The following is a 16,155-nucleotide window of genomic DNA, read 5'->3' as shown; positions in this document are numbered from 1 at the left end:
AGGAGATGGTAAATATGACCTATTATTACTATCTCAAGAAGGACTCTTGTCTGTACCTGATTTGATGGTGTCTACCTGTCCATGCTGGGGCCACGGTGGGGACAGGGGAGAGAGGTCACCATGTTCTGTGATTCCTGCTTGCCACAAGCCAAGGCCCAGCTGGGTCTAGATATGACCAAGGTCTGCACTATTCTGGATCTTTCTACTTCCAGGACTCTCTCAGAGAAAGGAATTTTCTCTGGAAGTCTTTCCCTTTGGAAGGTAGGCTTTTATTCAGTATACAGAGCCCTAGCATCTCCTTTATCTCCCTCATATTCTAGCAAAGCTGCTAAAATACCATCACCTCAGTGTTCTGAACAACCTGTTCCTTTCTTCTTGGGCATGTCTTTTCTCACACTCTTAACTCAGGAAGGGAGCTCAGGTCCCAAAACACTGAGCTTCTCATGGGAGCGTTTCTGTAGTTTCTGCGGACTCAAAATAGCAATGTGGTTCTCTTCCCAAATAACATATTTGACATTTGCATTTTCCTTTGACTGAAATCTGGTAGAGGAGGAGCACAGAACCCCAGATAGAAAAAAATAAACTCATCCTAAAATTGCCCTTCACATCTGGGTCAGATCAGATAAAAGTAGAACCCTGAGGCTTGGCTCTCCTGAAACCTCCAATGCTTCACTATTCCAGTAAAGCAGCCAACTCCCTCTTGAATGTAAATGATACTCTTTTGCCAGCTTCCGGTTCAATGTGGAGAATAGCAGAGGCTATTTTATTCAGGACTGAGGCCTTTTATAATTACTTCAGACATCCCCGCGTAATTACACAACAAAGCCTGGGAGAGAGCTGGGCCCTGGCACAGAGGGTAATTTTGTTTTGTGTTGCGGTCGATTTTTTAAAATGTGTGTTATTCAAGGGAGGGTTTAAACACACACACACACACACACACACACACACACACACAGGGGAGGATTCTCTACACCGGTAGTTTCCCTTTGGGCGAGGGAAAGGCAGGCTAGGAGTTGTTCTTCTCACGCCCCCCACCCGCTGCTCCACCTCCCACCCTGAAGAGCAGACTTACTGTCGATAGTTGTAGGCAATGTCAGCAAATTCCTTCCGTCTTGCTCGGTACACAGGATCTTTAAAGCCCTAGGAAGAAAGGAGATACTTCATTTCTCCAGGCTTTCGTGGGAGAGACCTGGCATATCTATGCATGTTTTGAATGGGGGTCCTTGAGCTCTGACAGTGCATCTCTCCTTCCCCTGATTATATTCTGAAAATAAAGTCTCAGTTAAACTGAGGGTAAGCTCTCCCACTAAATATCGTGAGTGACGCATTACTAGCAATGCTTTCAACTCAGTGTGAGCCTCTGCCTTGGGATTCCGAAAGTGCAAACAGTGTCCAGGTTTTAAAGATATCTGATCTACAGCATTCTAACTTGTAAACTTGCTAAACTCGGCAGAGTTATTAGGATGAGTGTCTATGAAGAAGATATACAATAGCTGCTAAATTCCTGACCAACGGTATGTGTCTAGCACTGCCTCCTAACTTCTTGAGAGACAAACAGGTACATGCTTACTGCTATTGCAATTTAGAAAAAAATGCCATTTATTGAATGTCTATTATGTACTAGTCTACGCGTGCTACGAACTTATTTTATTTATAACTCTCACAACAAATGTGTAAGGTAGACCAGTATGATTATCCCTTTCTTTCCAGAATACACACTGGCTCAGAGAAGTGCAGTCCGGTGAAGTTGAAGTCAGGATTCGAATCACCCAGTTCTTGCTCTTTTCACTTCACTTCAGTAAACGTCAACCTTTACAACTTGGCAGGGGCTCAACTCACTGAGATTCTGCCTCAGTACATAGAAAGGATGATAATAATTTCTCCTCTGAGGCTGACCTGCAGGCAGCCTTTCCTCAGCAATTTGCAAGCACCACACTTCTGAGTGAAAAGAGGCCAAGTGTGTCTTTCAGTGTTGGGGGTGTGGGAGGAGGTCACATCCCTGAGATGGACATGATCCCAATTGGTTAAAAGGACATTTTATTGTTTCAGGTCTTACGTTTAATTTCAAATTCATTTTTTGTGAGTGGTGTAAGATAGGGGTCTAATTTCATTCTTTTGCATGTTAATATCCAGTTTTCCCAACATCATTTACTGAAGAGACTATTCTTTTCTCCATTGAGTATTCTTGGCTCCCTTGTCAAATATTAGTTGACTGTGTGTGCATGAGTTCATATCTAGGCTCTTGATCTTGTTCTATTAGTCTGTCTGCTTTTATGCCAGTACCATGCTGTTTTGATTACTATAGCTTTGTAATATAGTTTGAAATCAGGACATGTGATTCCTCCAGCTTTGTTCTTCTTTCTCTAGATTGCTCCTTGACATTGGTCTAGGGAATGAATTTTTGGATATGACACCAAAAGCACAAGCAACAAAAACAAAAGTAAATAAGTGGGACTACATCAAACAAAAAAGTTTCTGCACAACAAAAGAAACAACTAACAAAATGAAAAGGCAACCTATAAAATGGGAGAAAATATTTGCAAACCATACATCAGATAAGGAGTTAATATCTAAAGTATATAAGGAACTCATACAACTCAATAGAAAAAAAATCAAATAATCTGATTTAGAAATAGGCAGAGGAGACATACAAATGGCCAACAGGTACATGAAAAGATGCTCAACATCACTAATCATCAGTAAAATGCAAATCAAAATCACAATGAGCTATCATCTCATACTTGTTTAGAATACCTATTATCAAAAAGACGAGAGATAAGTGTTGGCAAGAATGTGGAGAAAAGGAAACCTTTGTGCACTATTGGTGGGTATGTAAACTGGTACAGCTACTTTGGGAAACAATATGGAGGTTCCTCAAAAAATTGAAAATAGAACTACCATATGATCCGGCAATATCACTTCTAGGTATATATCCAAAGGAAATAAAATCACTTCCTTGGAGAGATACCTGCACCTCTATGTTATTGAAGCCTCATTCAAATAGTCAAGACATAATAAACAACCTAAGTGTTCACTGACAGATAAATGGATAAAGAAAACGTGGTATATACAAATAATGGGATATTATTCATCCATAAAAAAGAAGGGAAACCTTCTGACAACACGGGAACTTGAGGACATTTTACTAAGTGAAATAAGTCAGACAGAGAAAGACAAATACTGTATGATCTCACTTATATGTGGAATCCAAAAAAGCCAAATTCATAGACAGAGAGTAGACTGGTGGTTGCCAGAGGATGGAGAGTGGGATAAACAGGGAGATGTTGGTTAAGGGGTCAAACCTCCAGTTATAAGATGAATAAGTTCTGGATCTAATGTACAGCACGACAATTATAGTTAACAATAGTGTTTTATATACTTGAAAATTGCTAAGAGAGTAAATCTTAAATGTTTTCACCACAGGAAAAAAATGGTAATTATGAGAAGTGATAGAGTTGTTAACTGACCTTATTATGGTAATCATTTCACAATATATACATGTATTAAATCAGCATCAAGCTTACACGATGTTGTGTCAATTATATTTCAATAAAGCTAGAAAAAAGGTCATTTTCCCCCCAAAATTGATTGTGATCTGAGTTTTAGTAAGACAAGACACTGGTGTCACCACTGGAGAAATTTGCTTTGTTCCCTCCAAGCATTTACCAATAAACCATGCCGTCCACCACTTTAGCTTGAAATTTCTCTGTCCCACCATCCCTCCAAACCAAGACATTAGTGAATCAAAAACAAAGGCTAATGTCGCGGAGAGTAACATGTAAAGACTTTTTTTAAAGCATAACTACTCCCTGACTTTCAGATATTGTTTTTTTTGTTTGTTTGATTGGTTGGTTGGTTATTTTTTTGTTTTTTTAAAATCCAGCTCTACCAATAATTCCAAAAACCCAGGGGTTCATGTATATAATGTAATTTCACCTGACAATCCATGGCATAGAGTCTGTCATACAGAAAGAACTACAAACACTTGCTGAAAGAGGAAAGGAAGAAAAGCATAAGGGGGAGGGAGGGATAAACAAAGGGAGGGAGGGAGGGAAGAAAGGAGTTCCCTATTTTATTTCCCAGGATATATTTTGAGAAACAGAGAAATCTAAACGTTTCACACTGGAAAAGTAAAGTAAAATTACCATACTGTTTCGTTTTTTTGTTCTAAAACTAAATCCCAGATAAATTAAGTGATTATTCAATTTAGAAAAGATTCCAGGACATGGTCATTACAAAGTATAACTATAGTGTTTTCTCTTAAGCACTGAATGGTTTTGAATAAACAGAAAAGCTTAGGGATCTGAAAACTTAAAACTGTGCTGGGCCCAGTTCTACTGGGTGAAGGTAAGTTGCTGTGGGATGATATAGTAAGAAGATTGGGCACTGTCCTTTGATTTCCAAGCAGCTCTAACACACCCTTTTAGGAACCTGTCTACTGGGCTAAATGAAGAACACATCTCCATACTTAGGACTCAGAATATAACGTTAATGTTTGTCAATCATTAATGCTTGACCTTTACAGTCATCCTCACCTACAAGTCTTATTTAACAGTCATGGCCTTCTCTAGCCCCTAAGTACAAAGCATAGACTTTTGCGCTTGTGAGGTGCCTTGGAGAATATCTGTATTTGTATTTTGATCTAGACATGAAGAAAGTGAAGCCCGTAGAGCCAATTGCCCAGGGTCCCTAAACTGCAGAACCTGTACCTCCACTTGGGTTTTCTGGTCCTAGCCAGGTGGAAAGTTGAGGTTTGAGGGCTGAGATGGGTAACCAGGGAGACAAGTGAAGAATTCCCTTACCCAGTGTATTTCCACTTCATTATACTGTCTCCAGAATGGGATGCCCATTGCAATTTCTCTTCCCATTTATCTTAATCTTCAAAGTACTTTGTCTAGGCAGTTTAAAGACTTTTCCATCAGTGAAAAAAAAAAAGCTTAATATAAAATTATATATCCAGTAGGTATCAACTGTGTCAGAGGGATTATATAAATAGCATAAAAATGAAATGATGGAATAAATACAACCAAATCCAACAAAAGGTATGAAAATGGGAACTGTTTTATTCTTCTGTACTGTTTAGGCTTTTGAATTTTTCTACTGTGAGTGTGGATTTCTTTTTCCTTTTTACAGTTTGAGTTTATTTTATTGTTTCACTTTTATTTATTTATTTGAAGTATAACTGATTTATAATATCATGTTAGTTTCAGGTATACAGCACAGTGGTTGTTATACATACATATACATATATATCTTTTTCAGTCTTTTCCCTTATAGGTTATTACAAAGTATTGATTATAGTTCCCTGTGCTATCCAGTAGGTCCTTGTTGGTTATCTATTCAATATATAGTAGTGTGTAGATGTTAATCCCAACCTCCTAATTTATCCCTACCCCTTTTATAATTAGAAGAAAAGTAAAATAATATTAAAAATCCATCTCAGATTATTATGGGAGGTGACAGCAGATTCATACATTGAGCTACATCAACACATCCAAATATAATATAATACAAAGATTTTCTATATGGGAAGGTTTCTAACCGTGGTCCTTTGCCAGCTCAAGTTTCTAAGAAGTTCATTATCAGCCTGCGAAGGGACCCTGCCAACTAGGCGGCACAGACTTTTGCTCTCTCAGTTAGCAGCGAAAGTCTGGGGTCCATCTCTCAGGGACTGGGTCTTGCATCCTCTGGGCTGCCAGGTGACCACGGGCCTCCGCAGACATGTGGGATACGCTCTGAATTAAGCTACAGTTGGTGATGACTAATCATCCTGTCTCAAATAAGCTAATAGCAGCAATTTTGGTCACACTGCATGTAACCAAGTATGTTTGACAGGAAAATATATTGTTGGTGAAGGAGTGGGGAGGGAGAGGGGGAAGAGAGGAGAAATGGATGGGAGAAAGGGGAGAGAATTCTACAGGGTGCGAAGTGGTAACATCACCTGCGGTCCACATGCAATCACTTTCCTTAATCTCAGCATTTGTGTTACTTGTGGTGTCGAAGTCTGTGCTTTTGCTTCAGCGGGGATTTTGGGGAGACAGTAACCATATGGAAAAGTCTTCCGAGTGAGTATTCTTCTAGACTGAGATCTTTATCATTTCTTGATATCATGGCAGAGATGAAACCTCAGAAATGCCATCTTTAGACTACTGAAGTTGAACACACTGGGTTGGATTACTCACTCATTCAATCCCTAGGAGCATGGCCTGATGGTTAGTTCACCTCTCAGAGCCCTAGTTTCTTCATCAGTAAAATGAAACTAGTAACGGTAGTTACCTCGCAGTGTCGGGTGGATTAGATTAGGTAATGTAAGCAGGGTGTCATGTAAAATTCCGAGTACAAAGGAGACAGTGAAAAAATGATGCATTTGTGCACAATGGTGGGAAATCCACAAGCTGAGAAGTCTGGCTCAGAATATGAAAAGGATGTACTCTGGAATGGCTCACTCAGTCCCGTCACCCATCCCTGGGCTTTTAAAAGAGCACCTGCCGAATTCTTACCTTGCGATTTATTTTGCATCTAGGGCAATAGTGAGAGTCTTTCTGCATTCTATCAGTCCCACACCAACTGGAGGAAGGATGGTACACAGGAGACAAGAAGTTCTAAGTCGTATTTTTTAAGTACCTGCCATCGCCACGCCATAGACACTCACCAAAGACTTGCAAGTCAATGGACAAGGACGGCGCTGACCACAACCCCTCCTCTTGCCCACTCTGCATGGCTGGCCGCGGTCACCACCAATAAGGCCAAGAAGACTGTCCTGGAAAAGATTCTGATACCTGACTTCCCAAGTCAGTAATCTGGGAATTGTTTTACCTCTCTCCTCTTCACGTTTGATAATTTTTGTCCATTTTTCCTTTCAAATATCTTGAGTTTATCCTTTTTACTTTAATCTCACTGCTACACTTTTTTTTTTAATTTTTATTTTTTTTGCGGCACGCAGGCCTCTCACCGTCGCGGCCTCTTCCGTTGCAGAGCACAGGCTCCGGACGCGCAGGCTCAGTGGCCATGGCTCACGGGCCCAGCCGCTCCGCGGCATGTGGGATCTTCCCGGACCGGGGCACGAACCCGTGTCCCTTGCATCGGCAGGCGGACTCTCAACCACTGCGCCACCAGGGAAGCCCTCACTGCTACACTTTGATTCAGGCCCCCATCATTTCTCTCCTGGACTACTACAAATACTTTCCAAGTGGCCTTTCTTTGTCTGTTCCTCATAACCCCCTCCCTCACTTCAGCCCAAGGAGACTTACCACATACCAACCTGGTAGGGTCTCTCTCTGCTCTACAAACTTTCAATGGCTTCTTACCACTTTTAGGATAAAGTCCAAAATCCTTAACATTGTGCACAAGGTTGTACGTGATTTGGCCCTGCCTATGTTTCCAACTACAATTGCCTGTATACTACGTCTCCAAATTTATCCAAATCAGTCTTATTTGAATTCTTTGAACACACTATGCTTTTCCCCATGTTAAGGCCTTCACACATGCTGTTCCCTGCGATTGGAACACTCTTCCACACTCTCTCAGACTAACAAGCTACTACTTGGTCTTTCCAACTTGGTTTCAGCTTTTAGGAACCTACCTTGATTGTCCTGAAGTTTATTAGTTTCCCTCTACAATAAGTTCCCTCGGCAAATTGAGTGTTTCTCCTTTCAATCATTATATTTGTTAATAATTACTAAACTCAGGAATCTGTTTACCTTACTTATCACTGGATTTTCAGGGCAAAGCGTACTTAGCATACTCCTGAGTAGGAACTGTTAAGAAAAATTGCGCAAAACTTAGGCAAAAAAAATTACTGTGTGCTTTTTCAAAGTCCTATTAGATCACTGGCTAACAAGCTCACTGTATGCTCTAGGGGCAGGTGTATTTGTTTGATGTGCAATTGACTACTTAGTAAGGCCCAAACTCTTCAAAGTTAGATGTTGACTTATAGAAGATTGGTAAGTTGCAAAACATTTATTTTGTGATCAAGTTGCAAATGAATTCTTTCCAATAGAAAACACTCATGGTGATGGCTTATTGTTTTATAGGACGTTAATCATGTGTGTTCACCTTTTCAGTTTCATTCTGGCGTCCTACTTTTCAATGACCATATATATGCTTTGGTCTCTTGTATCTTCCTTTGCACCATCCTTGTCATCTTGTTTCCCTTACTAACCAGGTCAATGGATTTTAGACAGATGTTCAGTCTCTACCTGTATCTCTTTAAAAATTATGCTTTTGACAGAGCAGCTTAGTAGAAGTGCAAGAAGTCTTTGATGAGGGACTTCCCCACTGGTCCAGCGGTTAAGACTCCATGCTCCCAATGCAGGGGGCCTGGGTTCGATACCTGGTCAGGGAACTAGATCCCGCATGCATGCCTCAACTAAAAGCCCTTGTGCCACAGCTAAGACTCAGCGCAGCCAAATAAATAAATAATTTTTTTTTAAAGGAAGTCTTTGATGACTCAGCTAGCTGACTAATCCTTAGAACAGACTTTGACAGGACTCTCGGGTGGAGAAGGATGGATGGGCAAAGGAAGAGGGAAGGAGAGACGTACTGGAAAGACCTGCTCTTGGGGATGAGCGAGGCTCTTTCTGGAGAGTAGGGAAAATCAATATCCACGCCTTGAAAGATTGCAGAGCAGTTTGAGAGATTTAGATCAAGAAGTAGAAAGAGACCCAGAAAAGCAGTTTATTAGCTAATATTTTCTCCACCAGAAAGCCTCCCCTTGTGCAGATCTTCAGCAGGTGCCAGGGAAACTGGAGGAGGGAGCTCTGGGGTTTGGGTCTGTGTGGCAGAGGTTCCTTGTGCTCCCCAAGATCTGAGCCCCCTTACTTTCAGAGAACATTGCTAAACCACTGTTCCCAGCCTCCTTTGCAGGAAGTAGCAGCCCTGTGACTGAGCTGCAGTCGGTGGAATTCGAGTGAAGCTAAGTGAGTCACCTTGAATCCTGGATCATAAAAACCTCCCAGGCATAATTTTTACTTTCTTCTTCCATGCCTGGGAGAATGGAGACAGCTTCCAGGACCCGGATGAGGGTTCTGTCATTAGATGGAAGGAGACTTGGTCTCTGTCAAGACTGCATGAAGCAATTTCCCTATTGACCAACACTGGAAATGAACTTTTATTGGGTTAATCCATAGAGATTTGGGGGTTGTTTGATAAACAGTTGGCCCTATTGACCTTGTTACTAGAGGGCTCATCAGATCTCCCTCTTTCCCAAAGTCCTCCCTAACCATGCCAGTCCCCCAACTGGACTGAACGTTAGAACTGATAGTGAACTTAGAACTGATACTGTATGCTGTCTGACTCATTAAACCTGGTGTTTAATCATGTACTTTGTGTGTTATGATTTAACCAAATATCACCCAAGCTGTGTCCCATGGAACACTTACCATTTAAGATAATATTGCATAGTATTCCATGAAAAAGGGGTTCCATGGGTAAATAAACTTAAGGGGCATTGGTTGAATGGGTGTCATTTTTACAGGATTTTCCAAAGCCTCTAATGAGATAATGGGACTTGTAAATGCTTAAAATGAGGTTCTAGGGTACAGCCTTTCTCCCTTTGATCATGAATTTCTTTTCAAAGACTGCAATTTGAGAATCATGCTCATGACCCTTGTAGAAGTCCCATGAGGTAGTGAATTTATTTTGATCTGATGCTCTGTGTTCAAAGTATAAAACACAGTGCGCACAGTTCTGCAGCATCAGTGTGAAAAGCTTGGCCTGGGGAAAGAAGTAGGGGGAAGGCTTTACGGAAACCTAGATATATGAGTTGGGCCTTAAAAGATGAAGAGAGGTTTGCCAGCAGGGAAAGAAGTGAGAGGATAAGGAAAAGTGTCCCAGAGAAAGGAAATGACATGAACAGGAGCACAGAGGCTGGGAGATGGTCAGAGAAAGGAGAGTCCGTTTTAGAAATGGGAATCCCACAGACCCACTTGAATTCCGCCTGCCAAGCTGTATCCCAGTCCCCTCCGGCATCCCTTGGGAAGAGTGGGCACCCCTCCCTGCTCTACCCCGAGACTGAAGGCCCCTGGAGGGCAGGAACCATGTCTTAGGAATCATTTCCACCCCCTTTCCTCTACGCGGCTTGGGACACAGTTCACATACACGTGAGGCCACACAGCCCTCTTCATCTGAGATTTCTCCTCTGAAAATGAGAAAATACAATCCTCCCAGGATGGTTCTAACATTTAAATTTTGAAAATGTGGATAAAACATTTAGCACAGTGCCTGACATACAGTCCACGTGTAAGAAATGCTAGCTGTGAATGTCATTCGCTTAATAAATGTTTGTGGAAGGAAGAAGGGAAGGAGAGAAGGCGGGAGACTGCTGGCAGAAGAAAGAAGGTCAGCTACCCCATTTCACGGTCCCGCTTCACGAGTGAGCTGAAAGGCAAATGCCCTTTACCCTGCCTTTCAGGAACAATCTTCCTTGGCCTCGTTTCTCCAAGGGGCTGTTTTGGAGGCCCTGAAGTGAGTTGCTGGGTCCAATGTCAGCGCACGCTGCCAGGGCAGGGGGTCAGGGGGAGGTCATCCTGAACAACAGGGGACCACAAGGAACGGAGGGTTCTTTCGGGGAGGACACCCCAGCCACTCCTCACGGCTGGGCCAGGCCCCATGAGGCCCAGAGGCTGCAGGGAAGCACCCTGGAGGGTTTACTCTTGACATTGGCCCGTGAGTTCCCGGGATCTGATGAGAAGCCACAGGAAGGAACAGAGAGAGCCTGGCCTCCTCGTCAGGGGGACTGTGTACCTGATAAATTATAGTTTTATGATAAAATGCATGACATGGAGAGCCCAGGGACCCAAAGACATGGGCTGGATCTGTAAAGACAATGAATTCCAGGGGAGTTTTAAGTCCAGCCCCGACTGCCTCTGAGGAGACATGAGGATAAAGAGAGGGAACAGGCCATATCTGAGGACTGGCCTCTTCCCCCACTGTTCCCTGTGAGCCAGGCACGTGACCAACAGATGGGACATGAGACAGGGAAGGAGGAGGCAGCTGGGGAAGAGGAGAAAACACCCGACAGGGCCCATACCAGGTACGGGGTCAAGGGTGGCCAGCTTTTCTTAGAAACAGTATTTTTGGAGATGCTTTGCTCCCAGGGCAGAACGGCCCGACACTGACTCGTCAAAGGGGATGTAAAGCTTCTCCTTGTACGACACTGGCCATCCCCAGGGCCCCATGGGACTGGGTTGCATCCTACCCAGGAAGATGGGACCGGCATCCAAATGTTCCGACTTTACCTCTAGTTTTTGCAGGAGAGGAAACTATCAAACTCTTAGAGGAAAACATAGGCAGAACACTCTATGACATAAATCACAGCCAGATCCTTTTTGACCCACCTCCTAGAGAAATGGAAATAAAAACAAAAATAAACAAATGGGACCTAATGACACTTCAAAGCTTTTGCACAGCAAAGGAAACCATAAACAAGACCAAAAGACAACCCTCAGAATGGGAGAAAATATTTGCAAATGAAGCAACTGACAAAGGGTTTATCTCCAAAATTTACAAGCAGCTCATGCAGCTCAATATCAAAAAAACAAACAACCCAATCCAAAAATGGGCAGAAGACCTAAATAGACATTTCTCCAACGAAGATAGGCAGACTGCCAACAAACACATGGAAGAATGCTCAACATCATTAATTATTAGAGAAATGCAAATCAAAACTACAATGAGATATCATCTCACACCAGTCAGAATGGCCATCATCAAAAAATCTAGAAAAAATAAATGCTGGAGAGGGTGTGGAGAAAAGGGAACCCTCTTGCACTGTTGGTGGGAATGTAAATTGATACAGCCACTGTGGAGAACAGTATGGAGGTTCCTTAAAAAACTACAAATAGAACTACCATATGACCCAGCAATCCCACTACTGGGCATATACCCTGAGAAAACCATAATTCAAAAAGAGTCATGTACCAAAATGTTCATTGCAGCTCTATTTACAATAGCCCGGAGATGGAAACAACCTAAGTGTCCATCATCGGATGAATGGATAAAGAAGATGTGGCACATATATACAATGGAATATTACTCAGCCATAAAAAGAAACGAAATTGAGCTATTTGTAATAAGGTGGATAGACCTAGAGTCTGTCATACAGAGTGAAGTAAGTCAGAAAGAGAAAGACAAATACCGTATGCTAACACATATATATGGAATTTAAGGGAAAAAAAATGTCATGAAGAACCTAGGGGTAAGACGGGAATAAAGACACAGACCTACTAGAGAATGGACTTGAGGACACGAGGAGGCGGAAGGGTAAGCTGTGACAAAGCGAGAGAGTGGCATGGACATATATCACTACCAAACGTAAAATAGATAGCTAGTGGGAAGCCGCCGCATAGCACAGGGAGATCAGCTCAGTGCTTTGTGACCACCTAGAGGGGTGGGATAGGGAGGGTGGGAGGGAGGGAGACACAAGAGGGAAGAGATATGGGAACATATGTATATGTATAACTGATTCACTTTGTTATAAAGCAGAAACTAAGACACCATTGTAAAGCAATTATACTCCAATAATAAATAAATAAATAAATAAATAAATTAAATAAAGGTGGGGAGCCTGAAATCCAATTTCTATCCTTAGATTAAGTAACTTCACAAGTAAGAATCAAAGAAGCTCTGGGAGTTCACACACACAGGCAGGAAGATTCACTGCCAAATTATCGTAACAGTGAAAGACTGAAAACCTCCTACGAGCTCGCTGTTGGGGGCTGGTTAGTAAGTTGTGGCACTGCATTTAACACATATATGTTCATGTCTGTCTAAATAAATAAAATATCGATTATTTTTGGACAGTGTAATAGGTGATTTTTGTTTTTTCTGTTCTGAAGCCTAGGAGCAGGGGGGGAAATTCACCTTTGCTTCTGTTTATAAAACACCTTCTCAGTGTAAAAAAAATGCAGAATAGTACGAAGAGAAAAAAGAGAAATAAAAAATAAATAAGATAAAAGAAGAGATTATGGATGGTCTTCATTCCCTTCCTCATGCTTTTCTGTATTTTCGAGTCCACGCTAAGGGGTTTAAGATTTGAATTGGAACAACAACTGTTCATATTTTAAAAGGCCAGCCTACCCCCGAAATAGCTTGCTCTTTGTCTCTGTGAAGAGGCCTGAATTTCTGTCACTGGCTAGATGTTTGTCCTCAGGCACCGTGAGCACTGAGGTAAGAGTCAAAGAATCCAAAGTTCAGCATGGGACCTTAGAAAAGTTATTTACTCATGTTGGGCCTTAATGAATCTGTCTGTAAAATGGGAACGTCTGTTTTGCTTACTGAAAAGAGCCCTTGTGAAGAGCAAGTTCACAACCTGCTCAACTGTAAAGACCACATAAATGGAAGAAGAAAACAGAGTCCTGATGAAATGCAGAGGCTCCCAGTAAGTTACAGTAACCATCGCTTTTGTGAAGGAAAACAGCTTCCACGTCATTTAAAGATTGAGGGACCATTTGCCTGGGCAGAGAATAAAAGACCATCAACATGATGGTGGCATTTCTCACCCACGGGCTGCTCCTCCCTGGAACCCTCTGCCCTAGAAAAGGGGAATGATTAAGATCCCTGACCCCGGTCCTTCACTTAGAAATATTAAAGGACACGGGACACAGTCCGAGTTCTCTGTCAGATACATCAGATCTTTTCAATTCTGACCACAACCCCACCGCCCAGGCTCATAATCTGACACTCTCAAACGCTCACACCTAACACGCCAGCCAGCCATTCCCCAAATATTCCGGATACTTTCAGAATGCTGAGCCTTTGCATATGCTGTACCCTCAGCTCCTAAAGCCTCCCAGTTCCTTATTGGACTAGCATCTTGTTCTCAGGCTTTGAAATCCAGTTCCAGTGTCACCACTCCCTACAGCTCCACCGTACCTGGCAGAGTTGTTAGTAGTTTAGTGTTTCCCGAACGCTTGATTTAAACCTCTGGAGTTGGACCAAGTCAGAAATAAAGATAATTTACATATGTGTGTGTGCTTGTGTGTGTGTGTGTGTGTGTATACACATTACTTACATACATATATGATACGTAAACAATAGTTTCTGGATGTAGATAATGATCTGTATTTGCTTCAACAATAGTAACCATGACAACGATGTTGCTGAAGATGTCTAAGTAGGCACTCAATAAACGTTTGTGGTACAAGCAAACAAAGACACATGGCTCCAAAGGAAGGGCGGGGAGTCCGGTGCGGCAGGGAAGGTACTAACAGAATCTCATCAGAGGGGCCATGACTCACGGGGTGGTCTGCATCCAGTTCCGCTCCATAGCTGAGAATCTGATTGGCAAATCTGTCGAGCTCTTGAATGGTTCTTGGGAACCAGGGCACTGCAACACAGAAAGGGCAAAGTCCTGAGCAGCAGATTGGCAGGACGCGGCCAAAGGCCTCACTGAGCTCAGAAGCTTGGGACCAGCTCCAATTAAAGTCCACGGTGGTGGCAAGTGGGGTCCCAGCTAACCCATGAAAGTCAAATCTTATTTTCCTTGGAAACTAATTTTATTTACTTATTTGCTTATTCAACTTTACTGAAGTATAATCAACAAAAATTTAAGGTATTTTAAGCATATACCATGGGGATTTGATAGACATATACGTGGTGAAAGGATTCTCCCCATTCACATGCATCACCTCATATATTTATCTTTTGTGGGGGGAGGATTCTACTCTCTTTGCAAATTTCATCGCTGCAATACAGTGTTATCGACTATAGTCATTATGTTTTACGTTAGATCCTCAGACCTTAGTCATCTTATAGCTGAAGGTTTGTACCCTTTTACCAACCTCTCCCTATTTCCCGACCCTGAAGCCCCTGGCAACCAGTTATCTACTCTCTGTTTCTATGAGTTTACCTTTTTTCTTTTTGAAGATTCCACCTAGATGTGATACCATGCGGTATTTAACTTTTTTTTTCTGTCTGACTTATTTCACTTAGCACCTTGGAAACTAATTTGAAAACACATTCCTAAACATACTCTCTTTCCTGGAAATTTTCTCTGAATTATCTCAAAATTCGTCTCCTTTCCACCTATCGTGGCATAGTGGAGTGGTTTTTGAAGGTTTACTGTAGCAGCAGAATATTTCATGTAATATGTGTTTCAGGCATATTCCGGAATATAAATTAGGTAAAACAGAGCTGTTCTACTGTAAGCACAGATGAGCCCGTGAGCTCTCTTCTCTTGACCCCATCTTCCTATCATGAGTCTCCCTCCCAAAAGGGCCCCCAGGGACCCCAGCAAAACCGTTTGATGCCAAAGCCAATTTGAAAGCCACCGGTGACATAGAATGAATGCAGTCCGGCAGTTTGACGATGACTTGCAGCACCTAAAAATCTGTGGGCTTGTTCTGAAGCAGCAGCATAGTGGGAGAGAAGATGGGGTCTGCGTTGTGTGACCCGCAGTGACTGGGTCCTGCAGAGGGACCCCAGGGCGAAGCGCAGGTGGTAGCTCCTAAATGTATGTGGCCTTCAAGAAAGAAGACACACTGGGAGTGGAGTCATCCTAAGAATGAACAGACGAGGACATTTTGAACTGTAAGTTCCAAGCAGTCAGGAACCAGGCAGGAGTGCACTGTAGTTCTAGGTGCATGGAGGGAAAGGAGGGAGGAAAGTTTAGGGGAAAAGATGCTGAACCTACAGCCAGTTAGGTCTGGCTTAGAATCTCGGCCCCAGCTGCCTATTCATCTTCTCTGTGTCTCAGTCCCAACTCCGTGAAACGGAGAATAGCAGCAACAGCAATAGAAAGCATCCCAAACATTTTTTGAGACCTTACCACGTGCCAGCCTCTATGCTTAGCATTTTTGGTGAAATATCTCCTTTAATCTGGGGATTGTTGCGGGGTGTAAATGAGAATGCAGGCAAAGGGTGCAGCCGAGTGGCCCACAAAAAGGTAGCTTTCCATCTCTTGCACGTTATTTCTGATTCTGGCCCTGCTTGGTTGGGGCAGGAAAGAACATGCGTGCCATCTAGTGGCCAGAGTGGGGAACTGTCTTCCATGGTCTATAATAACAACGGCATCAGACGGGAATCAGCTGCATTCCACCAAAAGAAGATGCTTATCTGAATAGCAGTAATGACGGTCCATTTAGAGCCTCGTTTCCATAGATCTGAGATGCTAAGCTTTCTAATTCCTATGTTAGTAATAAAAACTAACACTGAGTA

General features: G+C 42.5%; 1 protein-coding gene across 3 annotated transcripts in view; it reads right to left on the bottom strand.

The window, feature by feature from the left end:
- The window catches only part of PAH (phenylalanine hydroxylase), a 95,801-nt gene that overhangs the window by 18,896 nt on the left and 60,750 nt on the right, over window positions 1-16,155 (bottom strand). For all 3 annotated transcript variants that reach the window (XM_060306577.1, XM_060306578.1, XM_060306579.1), the window contains 2 exons: window positions 14,238-14,326; window positions 1,073-1,140 (listed from right to left, as the gene is read on the bottom strand). In XM_060306577.1, coding sequence (XP_060162560.1) covers window positions 1,073-1,140; window positions 14,238-14,326 — 157 coding nt within the window. The remainder of the gene's footprint in view (window positions 1-1,072; window positions 1,141-14,237; window positions 14,327-16,155) is intronic.

This window comes from Globicephala melas, chromosome 10, assembly GCF_963455315.2.
Source record: "Globicephala melas chromosome 10, mGloMel1.2, whole genome shotgun sequence".
Classification (NCBI taxonomy): domain Eukaryota; kingdom Metazoa; phylum Chordata; class Mammalia; order Artiodactyla; family Delphinidae; genus Globicephala; species Globicephala melas.
This window is presented reverse-complemented; position numbering and strand designations above follow the sequence as displayed.